Source organism: Euprymna scolopes, chromosome 26 (genome assembly GCF_053919585.1).
Source record: "Euprymna scolopes isolate OS-2025 chromosome 26, ASM5391958v1, whole genome shotgun sequence".
NCBI classification, from domain to species: Eukaryota; Metazoa; Mollusca; class Cephalopoda; order Sepiida; family Sepiolidae; genus Euprymna; species Euprymna scolopes.
The window spans coordinates 50,585,235-50,607,664 of NC_136507.1; the positions used below are offsets into that span (position 1 = coordinate 50,585,235).

Sequence of the window (22,430 nt, forward strand, 5' to 3'; positions counted from 1 at the left end):
AAAGAGAAGACAGAGAGAGAGAGAGAGAGAGAGAGACAGAGACAAAAAAAAAAAAGAAGGAGCCAAAGAAAACGAGATACGAAGAAAAAAAACAATAGGGAGAAATAGAAATAGGGAACAAAGAGAGAGAGGAAAGAGAGAAGAAATAACAGAGAAAAAGGGAACATAGAGAAAGAGAAGAGGTAAAATAGAGAGAGAAAAAGGGAACATAGAGAGAGAGGAGAGAGAGAGAAAGAGAGGAGAAAGTGAGACAGATGGAGGAGAGAGAGAGAATAAAAGGAGAGAGAGAGAATAAAAGGAGAGAGAGAGAATAAAAGGAGGGAGAAAAATAAAAGGAGGGAGAAAAATAAAAGGAGGGAGAAAATGAGAGAGATAGAGAGACAAAAGGGAGGAGAACATGGAAGTGATAGTTAATACTATAACAAATACTGATTCAAAGGTGTATAAGTGGTCAAATTTTTCTCATTTCTTTCCACATAAAGATTCCTTAATCCAAATAGAAACTTCCCAATTTCATGATAAAGATGCACCTGAAGTTTTGCTGTTACATCGGTCAAAAGGTTATGAAGATAAAACACGAGAAAAAAAAACAGATTAGTATAATAATCTGAATAATACAAATACTGTTGCTATTTCTAATTATTTATTTCTCTGTTTCTATGGTGTGTAACAATGAGAAATGTAAGATACCATTAATATAGCAATTAGATTATATACCAGAGAAAACAAAGGTCAAAATTAATTTGAATTTTTATTTAAGGCCTGATTATTTTTATATATCAAGTTTATGATTACGATTTGCGTAAGGATAAGAATAGAAAAATAGTTGTTTTATAAGGGTTTTTTAAAGTTATTTTTATTATTACATTGGAAAGTCGCTCTTAACCTTTTTCTCAAGAGAGATATACTTCCCTTATCAATACTCAATTTTTATGTGCGGGCCTGTAGTTAGCATTAACTTGAAGATATTAAACTAAATAATGTTTTTATTTTGTTTTCTTCATATAGTTTTGTTTATTTGAATATTAATAGTACTTTAATTTGACCAACACTTGTTCAAACTCATTTACTTTTAATCATTAAAAAGGCTGCATATCTGTTGCGTGTGCATCACAATCGTTTCACATGCACATTTCAAATGAACAAACAAAACAAAAAAGGTATTTTGAAAACACACCCATTCTTTCTATAGGTTTAGCAAATAGAAGGGGGGTATGACAGACGAACAAACATCTACTCTTATCAAGTTGGATGCATCTAAAATAACATGTACAGTTTAGTAATGAAAATGCTATTTCAATCAATGTCAAGAAAAACTCATCGATGGAACTTTTTATGTTGACATTAATGTTGAGACAATCAGAATCAGAAAAAGTAAAACTTTTGGGGGTATCGGAATCAGAAAATTTTGTGTCTACTTTCCGATGCCAAAAATGATATTATGATTGTTTCATTTTTATCTTTGATTAAAAATTACTTTTTCATTGCTAATAATAATGATAAATAATATTTATTGATTTTACACTACCAGTAAAGCTAAAATCTACCGATCCCCCCACCCATGTAATTTTACATTTTCGAAAACATATGCACATATTACACAAGTATTTACTGTAATCCGACCCTCACTGCCCAAAAATGATTCTATAACTTAATATTTAGAGATTTAATCAGAAATTTGAAACAGAATCGATAATTGTATTGGAATCTTCCCGTCACTAGTTGACACATCTAAAAATGCTATTTCAAATTTAAATGTGACAGAGAAACAGATAAGCACTTCATAGAGATGCAAGAATACAAAAAAAAAAAAAAAATCAAAGCAAACTTTGATTGGAAACATGAAACACGTGTTAAGTTTCATCAATTCTTAGTGACAATCTTCTAGAAGTTGAATCCTCAATACAAGCGATACTAAGAATACAATTACTAATTACTTAAGACTTCTACCGGTATGTGTTAATTTATTTTATTCTTAATTATTATCGCCTTCAGTAAGGATCGAACCTAAATAAAGGGTTCAGTTCAAAATTCCATCCGGGTTCCCATGTTCAACACGATTAACCTGAAGGTCAGAGATTACATCGACTGAAATGCTGTGAAAATAACAACCAAAATGAGAACAGTAGTTTAAATAATTAAAATAATATAAATTATTAATCCTCATCTCAAAAAATGGAAAACACATTTTCATATATATCCTAATATGATTACTTATAACTTTATAAGTAATCATATGATATCGTGCATTTAAAACCAGACTTTTGTTTTGCATTATTTTGATAGCAAAATAATTCATATCTTTCATTAAACATGAAAAAATGTTTACATGAAACATCAAAGTACAGTCATTTTAAATCCGTAGAAAACTGAAAAAGAAACTTTTCCTAAATAATTCCAATATCAACTTTTTCTCGCTTTACAAGCTATTATATATTCAACTACCAAGCCCTGTGCATGGGCATTGCTTCAAACCTCCTACTCCCACTTCTAAACCTCATATATTTTTATTTATGTATGAATATTAATCATAGTGTTAATTATTAAATTTATAAATAATAATGAACATTCGAATATTTTTATTATTTCATAAGAAAGATCATCCCTTATATAGAGGCTAGGAATTTGAGGAAAAGATTTAAAATCGAGGCAGGGGTAATTTTAAATAATAGTGTCTATACACTCATAGGAATAAAAGAATTTGTAAATAAAGTAAGTTTATAGGCATTATTTTCAAGATGGTCAACATTTAATAATTGTAAACAATTACTTTGTCCAAAAACCGGCCCATGACTTGAATAATAATTAAATGGATAAACGAAATCAGTGAATTCAAACAACAGTACAATTTTATTTTTGGCTACTTAAAGTGTATATGCCAGTTCCTGCTTATTTCTATTATATGGGGCTATACTGGTCAAACAAATAGGGGGAAAAAACTTATGTTTAAAATATGCAGGATGAGTCAAAGATAACCTGGAAGTTCAACCTGTTTTTTTTTGGTTTTTTAAAGTTTTTTTTAACTTTTCAGCTGAGAAGATTTTTCGACATACACTAAAAGAAAAACGCCCAAAAGTGTAAGATCTAATGCCTTTACTCACTCTGCATATAAGAAAATGACTATTTTACAACAATTAACTGATACAAAAGTTATTAGAAGACAGACCTTATAACTGTACATGTCGATCAGTGTGCTGCTAATGAAAGGAACGAAGAATCAGCAGTAACAGATCTATTGTATATAAAATAGCATAAAGAGATATCTTACCTTTTATATACACACACACACAATATATATATATATATATATATATATATATATATATATATATATATATATAGATGTTTACTTAGAACAGCTGGAATAATCCACAGTAGATTTCAGCAGAGACAGAAATGCATATACTACGTTCTCTTACTCCATCTGTGACCCTAGTCAGCTTTCAAAAATGGTACTTATCAAGAGAATCGACCAATAGAAAACTTGCACTGCCACCGATAATGATGAAAAGATCATCTAAAATGACCTTACACAACCTAATTCACTTTATCTTACACCCACCCCACCCTGAAACAGAAGATCACATTTCCTTTGTGTACATACAGTAAGTGGCTCACATGAAAACGAGCAGAAATTTGAAAAGAAAATTCACTTCAATTTGTAAAAAATATTAATCAAAATATATCAAGACAAGTATATTTCATTTTTATTCATTAATATTATTATACATCCAATTTATTTTTGTTTAATTTTGCGATTTCTTCAAGTACATAAACAAATATGAACTATAATTATATATATACTAGACTACCCCTGACCCGTTGGGTCAGTATGTTATATTAGCTATAGAATTCAAGTATGAGCATGACACTTATGACGTAAAGAAAATAGGTTTCTTTTTTTGACATAACAGAAACATTTCTATGAAAGTCTATTAAAATGAAAAAAGAATATAGATAGATTTCTAAGTCGTTCTGTTTATTATAATTGATTATTTTTGAAAAAAAAAAAAAAAAAAAAAAAATCACAGTTACTGAATTATAAGTGGTTGGCCATACTTATAGGTAAATGTGCACTGAACAGATACCATAATACTTAATTTTGATATATCTGCTTTTTTTTTTTTAATTAAAAAAATTTTTTTTTATTTTACATCGTTCATTTCTGTATTATGTTTAAGTTATTTTAAACCTCACTTTTCCCATGTTAAATAATAATTTCGAAATAATAACGTTGATATTTCAGCGTCCCAATTGTTCTTTTTTTTTTTTTTTTTTTTCGCGTTTAAATTATCCAAATAAACAATTGTTAATACTGTCTGCTTTATATATATATTTTTTTTACATCGTTCATTTCTGTATTACGTTTAAGTTATTTCAAACCCCACTCTTTCCATGTTAAATAATAATTTTGAAATAATAACGTTAATATTTCAGTGCACAGGTCATGCGCGCATGTGTAACCGGATGTCGTAAACAGGAAAGTGGGTTACATACATCGTTACAAGGTCATTTGAGTTTTATAATTATATAGATATGCACATACATACATACATGCATACATACATATCCTAGAAGAATACTTGATCTAGGATGGATAAAATTCTCTGAATAGAATAATTTTGCACCACTTTTGTTCCCTTATAAAGATTAAAATCAAGATATGTTACTAAACTGTAAGTTTAGAATCCTTATTCTAATTTCTATCAAACTATTATATGATTTTGATTTGAGAAAATATCTAAAATTTCAGGCTTGAGGAGTTTTAGAAAATACAAATTCAATTTAATTGCTGTAATGACTATAGACTAAATTTAATGAAAATCTGAAATATTTGAATTTTTAAATGAGATTGTGCCCAAATTATGTTCCCTAAAAACTCTTTGAAATGCTACAAAGAAACTGAAATTTTTTTTATGGAATATATATATAAAAAGTTTTAACAATGGGTAGTAAACATCAATTAATAAATATTCCATAAAATTTCAGTTTCTTTATAGCATTTCAAGGAGTTTTTAAGGGACATTATTTTGGTATAATCTCATTTAAAAATTCAAATATTTCAGATGTTATTTGGGTAATGGCCAAACAAAGATTCAAATCCAGCTTCTATCTAAGCAAAACATTTAATGTGATCCCCATCTGGCATCAATTGGGATGGATGGCTCTCGTCTGGGTGAGGCCCCGTGTTTTGACAAGCTTCTGGGTTTGACTTTTACTCCTGATCTGAAATGGAACACGTACATCAAGTCTGTTGCCAAGGTCGCTGGAAAGATGGTGGGATCCTTCTACTGCTCCAGAAGATATCTCACTACTGATGCAATTCTCTATCTATATAAAAGCCAAGTACGTCCAAGGATGGAATACTGTTGCCATATCTGGGCAGGAGCTGCTAAAAACAGCCTATCCTGCCTTGACAGAGTACAAAATAGACTTTGTGGCTTAGTGGGGGATGCTCTTTTCTCTATCCTGCAACCTCTCTCCCACAGAAGAGACGTTGCGAGCCTATCCTTGTTTTATCGTTATTTCCATGGCAGGTGCTCGTCTGAACTCCAATCTCTGGTCCCCCCTCGCCAATCTTTCACGAAAAACATCCGTCTAGCTGAATCCACTGTCAAAAATTTCCCCCACTCTTTATCTGTGCCTAAATCAAAACGTGGATTCCATGAACAAAGCTTCTTTCTTAGAACTGCACGCCTGTGGAACTCTGTTCCGTCTGCCTGCTTCCCACCGGACTACAACTTGGATGTCTTCAAGTCCAACATTAACAAATTCCTAATGAACCACCCCCTTAAGTAAACACTTCATCAAATCTCCACACTAACGTAATGTACTTGCAATAACCCTTATCCCTGAGTGGCTTCCAGGCCTTGATAAGTGGTGATCACTGTGTAAAAAAAAAAAAAACCTTCAGTTCAATACTACTTTGGATATCACTTTAATTTCATGTCTAACGTGGGAGATGTTGGGAAAACCAACTCTTAAGACAACTCGCGTAACTCATGTTGCTTGTGGTGCATCAGGAAACAGGATACAACTAATCGGTGAGTTGACATGCAATGTCTCTTTTAAAGAAAAAAAAACTTTCAAGTGTGTGTGCTATGTTTCTGATGCATCAACCCTGAATCCTCTTGGCTTGGATTTTATTGAGGAACTTTATCTTTTCAATGTTCCCCTAAACTCAATTTTCAATTCTTTCAATATTAATGCTGCAGCAGATACTGAAACACATTTTAAGAACATACTTAAAGCAAAGTTCAGCAATGTTTTTCAAGAAGGTCTTGAATGTTGTTCAAAAGTTAAAACAACTTTAAAACTGAAGGTAGATGCAAAGCCAGTCTTCAGACCAAAGCATCCGATACCATACGCAGCTTTAGCTCGAGTAGAAAAAGAATTGGATCACCTACAACAAGGAGTAATCCAACCTACAAATTACTCATCCTGGACAGCACCTATTCTCATTGTGAAGAAGGCTAATGGCAAAGTACGCCTGTGTGCAGACTTCAGCATAGGACTAAATGACAGACAGGAAACACATCAGTATCCAGTACCTGCACCAGAAGATCTGTTCTCAAAACTCAATGGTGGAACTTGGTTTGCAAAAATAGACCTCACAGATGCATATCTACAAATGGTAATTGATGAAGATTCCAAAAATCTTATCACTATCAACACCCACAAGGAATTTTTTAAAAATTTAACTGCCTTCCATTTGGGATCAAGTCAGCTCCAGCAATATTCCAACTAACTCTGGATACAATACTCACAGGATTGCCAAGAGTTTCCACCTACATTGATCTTATCGTTATAGGCACATTCCAAGAGGAACTACTTCATCTTTCTTCCGTGCTAGATCGAATTCAACAATATGGATTTAAGACCAGATAAATGCAAATTCTTCCAAACTTCTGTGAAATACCTTGGATTCATATTTGACAAAATTCATTGAACACCAAATCCAGAAAATATTCAGACAATAAAGCACATGGAAGCTCCTAAGGATGTTGCAACACTATAATCCTTTCTGGGCCTTGTAAGTCATTATGATTCCTTCTTACTTGAACTGCACAAGTTACAGAGGCCTCTGAATAATCTTTTACAAAAAGATACCAAATGGAACTTGTCAAGCACATGGAAAGAATCATTTCAGAAAATCAAAACACTTAGTTCTGATCTATTGCTGACACACTACAATCCATCATTAGACATTAGTTGTGATGAATGCTTCAGACTATGGAGTCGGAGCAGAGTAGTATCACATATTTTTGCTGGGGAAGCGAAAAAAGCCATTGCACACACATCAAAGTTGTTAACACCTACTAAATGAAAGTATAGCAAAATTGAGAAAGAAGCCCTAGCAATGATCTACCAGGCAGTAAAATTGGCCAGGCAGATGTGTTATCCAAACTCATCTCTTCTCATCAAAAAGTAGTGGAAGACAAAGTCATCACTGCTATATCTGTGGAACCTGAAATTGTCTCTGCGTTTGTTTCCACAATAAGATCACAACCTGTCACTTCAGAGATGATCCATGAGGCTACAGCCATAGATCCATTATTACAGTAAGGTCATTTTCATCTCACATGCTAGTTAAAAACATGCACTAACCAGCAACTTCAACCATTTTTTCAGAGGTCCAATCTCTGGTCCCCCCTCGCCAATCTTTCACGAAAAACACCCGTCTAGCTGAATCCACTGTGAAAAATTTCCCCCACTGTGCCTAAATCAAAATGCGGATTCCATGAACAAAGCTTCTTTCTTAGAACTGCACGCCTGTGGAACTCTGTTCCGTCTGCCTGCTTCCCACCAGACTACAACTTGGATGTCTTCAAGTCCAATGTTAACAAATTCCGAATGAACTGCCCCCTTAATGAAACACTTCATCAAATCTCCACACTAACGTAATGTACTTGCAATAACCCTTATCCCTGAGTGGCTTCCAGGCCTTGATAAGTGGTGATCACTGTGTAAAAAAAAAAAAAAAAGGGTCTTCTTTATCCGAGATCAATAGAACACTTCTCTTTACAGAACATGTTGTTGTCCCATTCAAACTCCAGAACAAAGTTCTCGAGCAATTCCACAATGGACATCAAAGAATTAATTGGATGGAAGCCTTGGCACATGGCTATGTGTATCGGCCAAACATGGACTAGCAATTAGAGGAACTTGTAAAAAGTTGTGCCAAATGTCAACTGATTGCAAAGTCTCCTCGGAAAACAACATTGCATAGCCTCCCCCAGAAACCCCTTGGTCACGACTACACATAGCTACTGCAGGACCAATTAATGACAACATTGCTTAATATTTGTTGATGCTTACAGTAAGTGGCTACAAGTCCTCCAGATGAACTATACTAATTCAAATGAAACTACATAAACTACAAGAAATTTCCAGCAGGTTGGGTGTTCTTGAAATCTTAGTTTCTGATAATGGTACTGCATTTACCTCAGAAAATTTTTTTGACTTCTGTAAACAAAACGGTATTCAGCATCTCAGATCTCCACCTTTCCATCTGTGGCACCATCCATATGTTGTAAGTGCCACTGCACTGTCCCCCCTCCCCACAATAACCGGGAGGTGATTTGATCACTCACAGAAGGATACAGAGGAAGGGACAACAATGCAATTTGCCATAACTCATTCTCTTTTCGTCGGCGACCACCATGGCGTAAAGGACGCATATTTTTGTCTCTCTCTTCTCCAATACAGTAAGTATTTAGGGTTAATTAAGCCTTTTTAAAATTTAATTGTTATGAATTATTTGTTGTAATTGTAATATACTGTGTATATTTTTTGTAAAATTAAATAGTTAAGATTCTCTTATATATATTACAATCTGTGTTGTGTGTGGTTTAATCTGCCTAAATATCAATATGAAGTTTGCCACCTCCCCAGCAAGAAGTTGACAGAAAAAAGTCATCACCAAAGAATGGAGAACCACATAGAAGAATAGCCACACACAATTTCAGATATGCATTCACTTTTTGAAGAAGACTTCTAAGTAACTATACACAGTTATATGTTACAATTTGTTGCTGTTTATCAGGATTTTATTCATAGCATAGGAATGAAGCCAACCCCATTGTGTTATATATTGGTTGGCACTCCCAGGAGGTTCCTTTTAATCATTGGGTGGTCACACTAGTGACCGACCCATCATGTTATACATCTACAATCAAATAACCAAGCCGAATGCTTTGCCGGCACATTTAAGAGAGCACTCTTGAAGTTAAAAGGGAAAGGAACTACTTGAGAGATCATAGAAATATGTTTAAGTAGCTACAGAGCTACCTCAAATCCAAATTGCTGAAATGGAAAGTCTCTTGCTGAGGCACTGATGAACAGAAAAATATGTTTATTAATGGATGCTATTTTTCCATCATTTAATAATCTTCTCAAGAGAAACAGGACGATGGAAAACCAATCACTCTCATGGAGCAAGATCACGTACATTCCTACCAGGATAACCTGTATTGGCAAAAGATTACAACAATGGTAATGGTAAAGAAAAATGAACACAAGGTCGCATATTGTGTCGTTGTTCTGCTAATGTAATCTATAATGTGGATGTACAATCATCTATTTGGATCAGACATACAAATCAACTTTGTCACTCATATCTTCCAAAGCGACAATCAAATAACACAATCATTTCATTAATTATTTTACTGGACACATTTGAATTACATCATAGTGTTCAAGCAACATGCAGTAAACAGAGCAAGTTTGAAAAGAAAGGTCAAACCCGAAGGATGCAACGAAGGTGCAAACCAACGTCAACTCTATAAACAGATCTCGTATCAAACATGCTACAAGCGTCATATTTCAAGGGGGGGGTGTATAGCGATAAAAGGGGGAATAACTTTAAATAAAAAAGTAAGAGTTATCGCCCCTTAAAGATCTTGGAAAAGACTAAAGAGTTCGGAGAATAACTCTAAAGAAAGTAATAATTATCGCCCCCTTATAGAGTTTGAGGAACCGAAAGCAACATAGTGGACATCATCAGACATTCAATATTATCTGTAAATAATTAAATGTTTCTGCGATAAATAGTGTTTAAATTATAATGAGCTTGTCTGCTTGTTATTACAATATCCAATGATCCTGACATCACAATTTCTCCGAACACAACAATGTGAAATTAAATTTTCTTTAAATGTTTATTTAAAGTGTTATTTCTTAATGAAATTGAAACTTTTACGACTAATAATGAAATAAACTATTTTTCCCTCTCCCAGATATACTAAACTGACCCATGAGAATCCAAAGTGATTTTTAACTCCAGCATGTATATAAACCAACCACTAAATGACTTGCTTATTATAGATGAAATTAATTTTTTATTAGCATAATCAACTTAAGGATTGAATCACTCTTTTCAAGTCCAACATGCATGTAAACAAACCATTGAATATGTTGTTTGGTATAAATGAAATTCATGTTTTTAATATAATTTTCAAAGCTAACTTTAAATGAAATAAAAATCAAAATGAGTCACATACATTGTTTTAAGTGAAACCATTTCCATAAAACAAAAATATGGGTTATAATTATATATATATTATATAATTATATATATTATATATATATTATATAATTATATATATATTATATAATTAATAAATGCCCAACAATTTATTCAATTAAAAGTTCTGAAAGTAACTATATTGTATTTAACAGGAAGTCTGTTATATACAAACTAGAAGAATGGCAGTCCCAGAATAGGTAAAATACTTTCTCCAAACAGAAAAATTTGGCACCACTTTTCTGTCCCTTAATAAAAATTACAATCAAGATATAATGATATCTATGTATAGAATCTTTATTCTAATTTTGATTAAGATCCATTACATAATTTTGGTTCAAGAAAATATCTAAAATTTAAGCGATCTTAAAGAACTGTAATTCAAGGAATCTTGCTTAATTAGTGTCTAATAACTATGGATCAAATTTAATGCAGATCTAAATTATTTGAATTTTCAAATGGAAGATTGTGCTCCCTAAAATCTCTTGAAATTACTCCAAAGAAATTGGAATTTGGGGAATATTTATGAATTAATGTCTAGTATCTATTATAAAAAATTTTACAAAAATCAGAATCATCAAAATTTTCATGAAGGCTCAACACCTCCTTTTTGTTTCCTCTGTATAAAACTAAATTAAATATAACCACATTATGATTCTATATACCTAGCAATTGTGGTCAAAAATTCATAATGATCAGTTAATTAGTTTAGGAATAAATCCTGTACGTATTGATATGTACACATACCTAACTTAAGATTTGTGAATGTTGTAGAGGGAGATGTGTGATGTCCTAAACCAATAACATGAATAATTGTTGCTAATTAAGAATGAAATACAATCCCCACTTATAAATTAAGCTTTGCATTTCTCAGTATCTGGTTTGTGAAATTTTAAATTGTTTCATGATAAAAATTAGAAAACAAACAAGCGTGTTATTTGTTTTAAGAAAACTTTTAAAAAGCAGAGGCAGGGAATCAGAATCAAAGTCAACGTGTTTTGCAGGAGTCAAGCTTTAGTTATTAAAAACAAAATAAAAACTAATTCAGAAATCAGCAATTTTTGTAAGAATCAACAAGTTTTACAAGAGTCATGAATCAATAGGGATTTTTTAAAAAACTGATCAGGGGACAAATCTTTGGAGTATGAGTAGTTTTCTTTGTTTTTTTGTAACCAACTCTGGAGACATGGAGACAATTGACTTCCCACAGAATACAAAATCAGCTTCAATCTTTCTCATAAAAAGTTTGTTGCTAGTCTTTTTTTAGTTTATCACTATTTCCAGAGCAGATATTTAACCGAGTTCCAACCTCTGGCTTCCTCCTGTAAAGCATTCTCAACAAGAAATCGACCTACTCCTATTACCATCATTGCAAATAAATTTTTGTTCTTTTGTGTTTCCACAAACAGTCTCCTTCCAAGAACCTTCCATCTGTGGGACACATTAGCATGGCATTGTCTACCTGCAGAGTACAATATGGTTGCTTTCAAGCCCAATGTCAAACAATATTTGTCAAGGTATTCACTTGAGCAATCAAATTTTGTACTTTCCGCCCATCATTTTCAAACTTTACATAGTATAAATAAGAACCCAACTAACATTCTCATTAACCCTTATCCTTGAGTGCCTTTTGATCTTGATAAGTCGTAGCCGATTAGTATTAGAAATACATAAAAATCATAGTAAAATTAGGATTAACATTTTAATTTTCGATCAACATGCCATCATGTAAAAGGGACGTTCAACTAAATATAATAATGATAGTTGACTGAATATTTGTTATTTGGATTTTTACTCATTTCTTTTAAATGCTCATTTTTTTCTAATTTGTGGATGAATTTATTACAATTGTGATGATATGATTAATCTGTTCAATATGAAATTGTATAAGATTATGTGAAACAACTGATTATGTGCACATTTATCATTCAACTACATCCAAAACATTTTTAACAACATGGAAATGGTACAAGTGCAATGGTTACAAGCTCAGTATACTGTGGAAGAGTTTGGTCAGGGCTGTCGCATCAAGTATTAATGAAATACTTTTGGCAAAAATATGAATCCAGTTATTCATCCTCCCAATTATGAGTAAAATAGTTGGATAGACTAGATTCTCAAACCTTGGTAGGGTAACTACCTTGGAAGGAAAACTCTGAAATAATAATACTAATAACTACTGCAGTGGCACTGTTGTGATACAGCTCAAAACTGCATTTTAAGACATTAGAAATCTGGATGTTCAAAACATGAAAGCAACAAAATCTCAAATGAAAAATTGATGATTTAGGATAGTTTTGTAGGAATCAAAATTATTGTTGCTTGGTGAGAAAAAAAAGTCTATTTTAATCCCTCATTGAAAACATTATCTATGAGATTACAACAGATTACAGAGATTGAATAAAAGCATTAAACTGCCAGAATAAAAAAAAAGAAAAGAAAATTACAATCACTGATTTTACAAGGTCACTTTTTCAAGTTGGAAATGCAAAAAAAAAAAAAAAGATTAAGTTATGGAATTTAAACTTTTCATCACAAATTCTCAAATTTTTCTTGCAACAGCATACATCTTGATGTGAGTTTAGCTAGTTCCAAATATTGTATTAACCATGTCTGATATTGCTCCACTTCAAACTTGAAGATTGACAATGTTAGCTCTTGCGACGTAAAGTAAATCTTGATCTTGGTTTCAGTGATAGACACCATAAGGATGTGGGTCATACATCAGCTCTAAATCCAACTTCTCAGTGGCTAATCAGATCCTCAGATAATCACCTTACCATCTTCTCCATAAGATTGTGAGATTGCTTCACTGATCAGGCTAAATTCAGGGTGTTGCAAGATGTATCCGAACATGCAGAACCTTCGGCATAACAGCAAACCTTAGATTTGTTCAGTTTCCAGTGCAGTTTGCTGTTGTTGGACACATGGTCATATAGGTGCACTTTCAGGAATGTGGCAGAAGGAAGCAGAAATTGTTAAAAACCCAGAGACTCCATCGATCAATTTGATGTATGGGCCAAATCTCACCACTGTAAAGCAGAATCGACCCAATCAAGGTTGGATAAGTACAGCACTTAGTAGTGAGATATTTCAGAACAATAAAACCAGAGATCTCTTTGTAGTCGGAAGAAGGCCGAAATTTCGTACTTGCCTTGTCCGTTGGAGATGAAGGTAATGCTGAGTTACTGAAACTTTGAGGCTTCTTCCAGTATTTCGCTGTTGATGGTGGGCGGTAACTTTTCTTGAGGGGAGGACCCCGCCACCACGACCTTGGTTTTAGAGGCATTTATTCTCATTAAAGTTCTTGTATCTTGAAATTGATCCTCAAACACTAATCAATCAATCAGGAAAATAAGCAAACAACAACAATAGGGAATTTATTACAATAAAACAAAAACAGTAATAAAGTGAAAATAGTTATATAAGTTCATAGCAATCAATTTGATGTAAATAAAAAAAAAATTTTCTTTCTATAAAATCATTTAAAAATTGTTACTTTTTCATGAATCCAAAATAAAAAAATAAAAAAAAGAAAAAAAAGAAAAAAAAAACATTTTTGTTTCTTTCATAATTTTTTTCAAGCTTTTCTTTTGGCATTAAAAATTAATTTTGTTTTTGCTTCCATGGTTACAATAGTTTTACTTGATTAAGTTGAACATCTACAAAATTTTTATAATAAACTGGATTAATTCAGAAATAATCCTAAAATAGTGAATTCCCTACAGAGAACAAAAACGTCAAATTGATATTAAATATTGTTTTGAAACATTCACATGAGTTGGGTCTTTAGTCTAATATATAGTCTAATGTGGTGATTCTCAACCTTTTTAGCCAGTGAACCCTTTCATCAAATATTAGAATAATTTTTCTCCCTTTCAAAAAAAAAAAAAAAAAAAAAAAAAAATGTCAGACTCAAAATGTACATTTATACAAACAATTATTGCTAATACTAACATTTAATAGCATTTAATACAAAAAACTAAGAGATAAAATCCAATATGACCTTTCAAAAGCGATGAGCAGTACAGTACAGTTCTTTTTTTTTTTTTTTTTTTTCGCCTTTGATCCAGTGTTTAGTATTTTGTAGTAACACTTTTCAGGGGAAACTGAATTTTTTTCCCCCTGGTTGAGAACCACTGGTCTAATGGCTAAGCACATTAATTAACAAATGATAGTTTTCTAGAAATTTTAAGATTCAATCTTTATTTCAGGTAATAACTGAACATAACAAAATACTTCTACCCAGCCATGGCTGACAATGAGAACAATCTACTCCCATGTATTAGATTATACGTTCAGTTCAAAATTATGTTCATGTTTACAAGTATCCATCTGAAAATCAGAGACTATGCTAAAACATTGTGAAAATAATAAAGATGAGAATAGAAGTTTAAATAATGCATACTAAAAAAAAAAAATTATGAGGTTAACAATCAAAACTTGTAATTTATCCAAAAAATTAAAAAGAAAAGGAATGTTTTTTAATTCAATGTTTTTTGGAATATATAAGTTTATCTACAGTTAAACATTTCTTTATTATTAATTTTACATTTTTATTCTCTGGTGAATGTGAAATGAAATGAATTTCTTGGAAGATAAGATAAAACAGATAAATGTTGCTGCTTTTCAATGTTATTTTAAAAATAGTCAGACTATTAATGAACAATGGTTTGGTGATCAGGTGAATATTATTGATCAGGGAATTGAACAGCTGTACAGGAATTCGTTTGTTTCAACTTATTCTAATCAATAATTCGATTTCAACTTTTAATAAAAAGAAAAATAAACATTCCTACAATCTCACATACTGGGTTTTGAGAAAATCTATAGTATAACATTGTGATTATCTTCTGTGTGTGTAAAAGAGTATCTTTGTATGAGGGTTGCTTTTGTAATAGCACTCCATTACTCCAGTCTCATTTCCTTTGTGGTCTATTTTCTGTTGTTGTATTTAGTTTATGATGATCATCTTCATTTACTTGTATTTTGTCTGCTTGTATTCTGTTAACTGAAATGTTGGCCAACATTTGCAGGATGCTAACCAGATCTCATGTTGACTATTCATGACACCTAGATCTTTCTTCTGAATCCCTCTTTTCTCCCGCACTTTTATATTTGTTTGGTGTCAGTTTTTAATGGTTTTGTTGGTGTATATGTCAACACCAGACAAAGTATTATTTTACCTGCAATCTTGTCATAGGAATAGTGATTATTTACCCCAGATGTAAAATAACAGTGCACTATCACACATATTGTATATGTTAGATACCCACAATAAAAAATGTTGATTAGTATTTATTTCAATGACCTATTATTCAGAAACGAAACATTTCTGAACCTATATACGCACATAGAACATAATCTCTATGTCATCGATTTTCAAACATCCTGTATAATTGGAATATACAGATTACATTATCTGAAATATTTCATCAGATAAACTCCAAATACATTCTTGGAAATTTTGTTATATTATTTCGAAAATAATCCAGTTTATTAATCTATACCAGTGCTATTTCTTAAAGGTAATTTGTTAAAAATGTATATGGTTCTATCAGAAAAAACGAAATTATATGGTAGATTTAGTTTTTTTTTTTTTCCAATATTTCTTACTAATAATATAATCCAACGAAAAAATAAATAATAATAAAACAGTGTTTGATAGTTACAAATCTTATTATTTTTAAGTTTTCAATTAAAATATCCTACATTCTTTTCATTAGCAAAGTAACTAAACTTAAATATTCTTATCTATTTTTAGAATTGATATCCTTTTATTAGTTACGTTTTAGAGATTTAACAGAGAAGCCAACAAACGAAAAAAAAAAAAAAAATCAAATATACAATAAATAAATGTTGCCATAGCTGATAAAAGTAACTTTTATACCTACCCGACTCATATTTTTGTATTTTAAAGTAGTTTTAAATGCTATTTATTTCATCTCAAATATTCATTTTTTATGAAGGAGTTAGCCCTGACACATGAATAATGTAAGCGGCCATTTTTGTTGTTCGTAAAAAGTGAATAATAAAATAGCATTTAAAATTACCTTAATAAACACAAAAACATAAGGCGGGGAGGTATAAAAGTTACTTTTATCAGCTATGGCAACATTTATTTATTGTATATTTGATGGGTTTACTTTTTTTCTTTCTTCTCTGCTAAATCCGCCACATTTTTTCTACCTCTTTTTTAATTTCAATATTTCTTTATTATAATCCTGTTATGATTAAAAGTTGAATTCTTGGCCTAGGTGTTCATAAACTCTGAGAATTTCAGTATATTTTGATAAGAAGAATTTTATTTTACTTATTACTTACACTACAAAATAACGTTACAGGTTTTCACCACATTGATGTATAAACTACAGCTATACAAACCATGATCATTATTTGTAAGTTCAGATTTTTCAATTTGTTTTTATTGTTTCAATATATTTTTAGATTTGTTTATATTTTATTTTTGTGTGGTTTCTCCAACTTTGTAAAATAGTTATTTTAAAGTTTGAATATTTAAAAAGTGATTATTAAAACAAATGAGAATGTTTGATATAACATATTTAAAAATGTGAGAAAATTTAGTTAGGAAACACGAGTTAAAAATTGGACTATTTAAAAAAACAAAAAAAACAAAAAAAAAACAGCCTTTTTTACTGTGGTTATTGAAATGTAAGAAGTAAACAAATACAAGAGAAATAATTTGGTTTTTATACGATCTTTGAGTGGACACGACACGTGTATATCATTATTATTGATCAAAAAATTTCATTTGAACAGCTGTCCCAAAATGTTGTAAATTCATCATTTGTGATCATAATATATAAATTAAACTGTACACAATGGATTTTATGACAATTTTAATGCAACGTTTTACTCTAAATACTCTCGGTGCAGTTTTTGCCATTAATATCATGTAGCAGTGAAAAAATGATTTGTGTGTGTGTGTACAGACAGGCATATTTACAAAAATGGAGAATTGGAGTCAGGAGTAATTTTTACAGTAGTTGTTTTGTTTTAAGCAGATTCAGAAATCAGATTTTATTCTAAGGTAGAAAAACAAAGTAGGGAGTCAATAACTTACAAAGGGATCTTTTTTTTTTTTTTTAACTGACTTTGGAAGCAGCCTTTTTTTTCTTTTTAGACAATTTCCCCATTTTTGAATAATTAATTATAAAAATTAAATTTATCTTAGAAATAGAGTGTTTGCTAGATATATAAATATAGCAATATAAACAAAATCAGCAAAAGATTTCCCCCCTGAGAAATAATTATGTTAGTAAAAAATGTGTCATTAATTGGATTACATAGCCATATAAGGATTATTAGTAATGGAGGCAAGGCTATCTTCATTCGATATGGACATACATTATCAATAAATATTTCATCAAATTAAGAACAGCATCCTATGACAAATTAAGAACAGCATCTTGTCTGATAAATTCTGCTAAGTCACTGTAGCTACTGATTATTCGAATTTCCTGATCTTCCAGTGTAGCTGTTTATATTAACCGTATTCCACAATGATTCTACAACATTTTTTTTCCATGCACAATCAGTACTGCCTGATTTTAATGTCTCTTCCATCCTTCAGTCGTATCTTCAGGGGATAGAATGTTTCACCTTGATATTCTACAACTTAATGGAATGAAATTCCCTCTCCTGTCCCAGCTTTTGCCAAAAGATAAAGTTTCTAGATCTACCTCTAGCATATGATAGAAACATTGTGGTATTTGTTTTTTTTCCTTTACCTCTACTTTTTTTTTGAAAATATTATGTTCACAAGGTAATTGTTACATTGAAGAATATTTCTTAAGCTGGTTATTTCTTGGCTGTAGATGATTGGGTTGCCACCTATAACTCGTACTCAACGTTGTAGATAGGGTACACGTTTTTCAGACAGTATGGATGATGAGAATTGAAGTTATAGTATTGTCAGTTTATTGAAAATGTGAGTGTTTGGTGTGCCCTCACTTATAGCTTAGCACTCCTTGTAAGACAGCCTTTCCATAGTTTTGGCATGTGTGATAGAGATAAACGATTTCATTCTTGTACACATTTCCCTGTTTGTCAACCAATTAGGTGTTATCGGAACATAAGTATCAGCAGAAGCTAATACAAATTATCAACAGATGCATTTTCCATTCAACAGTCACTTGAGGCTAGTTCTTCAGTCTCATGTGGTAAGCATTAAACAAAGTTGATTTGGTCTGTTTGATTCTTAACGACATATCAAATGCTTTTATGATATTTAATGATGAAACATAATAGCTAGTGTATGTGATTAATTGAGCACAAGTTGATATTTCACTCATAGCTCGAGAAGGGAGCATTATGAATTGCTATAACTTGGGCTCCTCATATGTTTAATACCACTGAATACTATTTTATTGTTACATACACAAAAATGTGTATTGGAGTTGACACACAAAAACAAAAATGAAAATGCTTGTACAGTGATTGAACTCCTAGCATTCAGATTACGAGGCTTTGGTGCATACATGTGTCTGCGACAACAAAGTGAATCATGTTTGGTTATGCAAACATTCATTTTGCACAAGTGGTTAAAGACAAACATTCAGACCAACAAAGTAAAATATATTCGTTTTTGAAAACAATTCATTTTACTGATAAATCAACGGCGCTCTTTGAAAATTCATCAATGTGCTGAGAGAGATAAGTCCATTTTACTAACAGATTTGTTCATTTATTTACATACAAGAATTTGGGATGCTAAAAATCAACATAACTTTCAGCAATTGTAAGAAAAAGATACTACTTTTTTCTTACACAAAAATTGAAAACATTACAAAAGAAAAGGAATTTTTAATAAAGAAAACAACAATGCCATTACCTTTTTTTCAACTATTTAATGTTGAAGTTTAAAAAAATTTAATCTTTAACTTTACAAAAAAAAAAAGAAAAAAAGAAAATAGGATGATAACTGCCAAGGAATTGTAATTTTTACTAAATAAAATATTTTATTAAAAAAATAAGGATGAAAACATTTAAAAATGAAAGCTACGATAACTTTTTAATGTAACAAAGTTTATAACATAATAGAAATTACAAGTCCTCATCAATCATCATCGTATTTTCCTTATAAACTTTAAGATTTAAAAAAGTCATCACAGCTTTAAATGCTTTCATCTTATTTTTTTTTTAAATGTTTTGTTTAATAAAAATTACAATTCCTCTGCAATCATGGTCATATTTTCATTTTTTGTAATGTAACTATATTTTTAAAAACCTTACATTTTTTAATAAAAAAGTAGTTAAAAAAAAAGGGTAGTCGTGTTGTAGTTTTCTTTAATTCTTATTGTAATGTTTTCATTTTTGTTTAAAAAAAAAAAAAATGAAAAGTAGTCGCATCTTTTCTTTCTTAAAGTTGTGGTTTTAGCATCCTAAATTTTCATATGAAAAATGATCGAATCTCTTCATAAAATCGAGTTATCTCCCTCAGTACAATGACAAATCTCCAGAAAGTGGTAAATCGATTACATTTCAGGCTTTATATAAGCAGGTGTATTTTGCCTATTCAAAGCAGTTAGGTTGAAAATCAATGAAAACTTGTCTGTCAAAGTTTAAGCCAGTTCAAGGCTGGTCGAACTTAGGCTTTCTGTAGGTCTTGTTCAGTCCCATGGGAGTCAGCAATACTGCCATCCAGTATTATTTATTACAGAATGATGACAAGAAATACCAGCATAAAAATATTTACAAGACAGAAAGCCATCTCTACACTTAAATAATTATTGGTAGGGTTCATTTATATTTAAGGGAGAAGGGGACATAGGTAGTAAATTCTTGTACATAACACAGTTCATATCATTCCCAACAGTAATGTGCAAATGTGCAAATAATGATAATAGACATATGAGGACGTGAATTCAGCATGATCGATTTCATTCATGAGGCCAATCATGCAGACTCCTATATGTTCAGATGCATGTTGTCTGGATGAGAATATTTGTCAACCTATTCAAGAGATAACCTTCAAAAAGGAACATGTAGCAATTTATGTTTAAAACATACCTATGTGCTTGCCTTCTACAGAGACACACGGCCGGTACAAATATTTATACAAATATTTTACTTTATTTTGAAAGTAACAAATTATAATAGAAATGCAGTAATTTTTTTTTTTTTTTATCCAATATCAAATTTGACTCATTAAAAATTTGGCAACTCCTAACCCAAACTTCTCATCTTTGTTTTTATTAAAGCAGCTATTTCATAATGTTCTTGGTTAGTTTTTTTCTGTTTGCAGAATGTGTTTATTTGCAATAATCTGGATGGTTAATTTTAATAAAAAGCAACTATTGTGCACAGATAATGCCATCTCCATCTTAATTAATGTGTCAAAAAAATGCATGACTCAATTTAAACAGAAAAATTATTTAAAAAAAAAAATAAAAAGAAGTTTATTTAATATTTAGAAGGGGAGAAGCTTTTTTTCTGTATTAATTTAACAGTCTCTCATGTGATAATTTTCATTTCCTATCTGTGCTTTGCTAATGATCGAAAGAAGATTTATTTTGAACTTTTAGCATTCCATGAAAAATGACGCCTCCTCTTTCCTTCCATTGAGAAAACATGAATAAGAAATTAAAATAGCTGAACAGGAGGAGGGTCTTATTTACATTAAATTAATGTGACAGACATTAAAAGTTAAGTTTTCAAAATAATTTTCAGTTAAAAATTTAATCAATAACATTTCAAAAGTTTTTTTTTAGTTTACTTTTTATTCATTGCCTTTACTTGAAGTTCAAATTATTAATCATTCTGCATCATCACTATCTTATTTATTCTTCCTTATTCTTTTTGTGCTTGCTTTTAGCAATATTCCTATTAATAAATTATATGTTATACAACCTTTATTATCATTATTGTTTTCTTCAGGGTTGTCTTTATTGATATTTTCTCAGTTTAGAAACAGATAACCACTTTATTGTTTTATTTTCATTTCAAACTAGAAAAAGAAAATTTATATCAAGCAATAACATCTTTGTGTGACACACTATAACTGGTTTATAAAAGTATTAACCCATATCTCTGCAGAATATGTGTTTATTTAATAATAATATTGCATGCACAAATATGAGTATTGATTAAAGAGCAGCATTATACACAACCGTATGAATAAATACTGTATAAATAAAGACTGACTCGGCCAATTATGACAACCATGGTATTAAAACAGAAGTTTTGAACGAATCCAGAAAAGCTGAGAAGTTGAGATATCCAAGATTAATACAGAGCACAAAATCATTTGGAATTCTTTTGATCTGATTATCTAAAGGACAGACTAACTTTAACTGGTGTCACTTTAACCAATTTAGCCAACAAGATTTTAATAGAAGATTGAAGTTGTACAGACAGCTGAAATTTCTACCTTATGATCAATCCATGATGTCAGTTTTCATTTCATTAGTAACCCATATCATGACACGACTCCAAGTTGTGTCAAGCAACGAATATGGTAAACTTATGATAATGAAAACAGAGGAATTTACTTCCAGCAATACATTGTAACACCGCTTTTGGGTTGCGAAGATAATACCATTATTAAATGAATCAATTATTCTATGAGGCTAGGAAGATATAAAATTCACTTAAGAATTTTTTGTTTTATTTAAACATTATTTTCAACTATCAGATAACCGAATATTTTTTAACTAAAAAAACAAAAAACAAAAAAAACAATTACATAGTTCTCTATATAAATGTTTTTTTGGGGGGATTTTTTTTTTTTTGTAATGGTATATCATTAGGCAATCAAATGTCAATGTCGTACTTATATTTCATTGATATATTTAATTTTTAACAATGTTATAGAAAATAAATGAATTGGATATTTAGTAATTTTGTGTTTTTAATTTCAGAACTAATTTTCCAATTTTCAGGT

The 22,430-nt window shown here is 30.9% G+C and overlaps 1 protein-coding gene across 4 annotated transcripts in view; it reads right to left on the reverse strand.

Moving 5' to 3' along the window:
- The window catches only part of LOC145248030 (divergent protein kinase domain 1A-like), a 226,703-nt gene that overhangs the window by 49,629 nt on the left and 154,644 nt on the right, over positions 1–22,430 (reverse strand). For 2 of the 4 annotated variants that reach the window (XM_080109750.1, XM_080109751.1), the window contains exon 5: positions 13,680–13,859. The exons of the other annotated variants lie outside the window; for them this stretch is intronic. In XM_080109750.1, coding sequence (XP_079965876.1) covers positions 13,680–13,814 — 135 coding nt within the window. In that variant the 5' untranslated portion in view covers positions 13,815–13,859. The remainder of the gene's footprint in view (positions 1–13,679; positions 13,860–22,430) is intronic. 4 annotated transcript variants of the gene reach the window in all.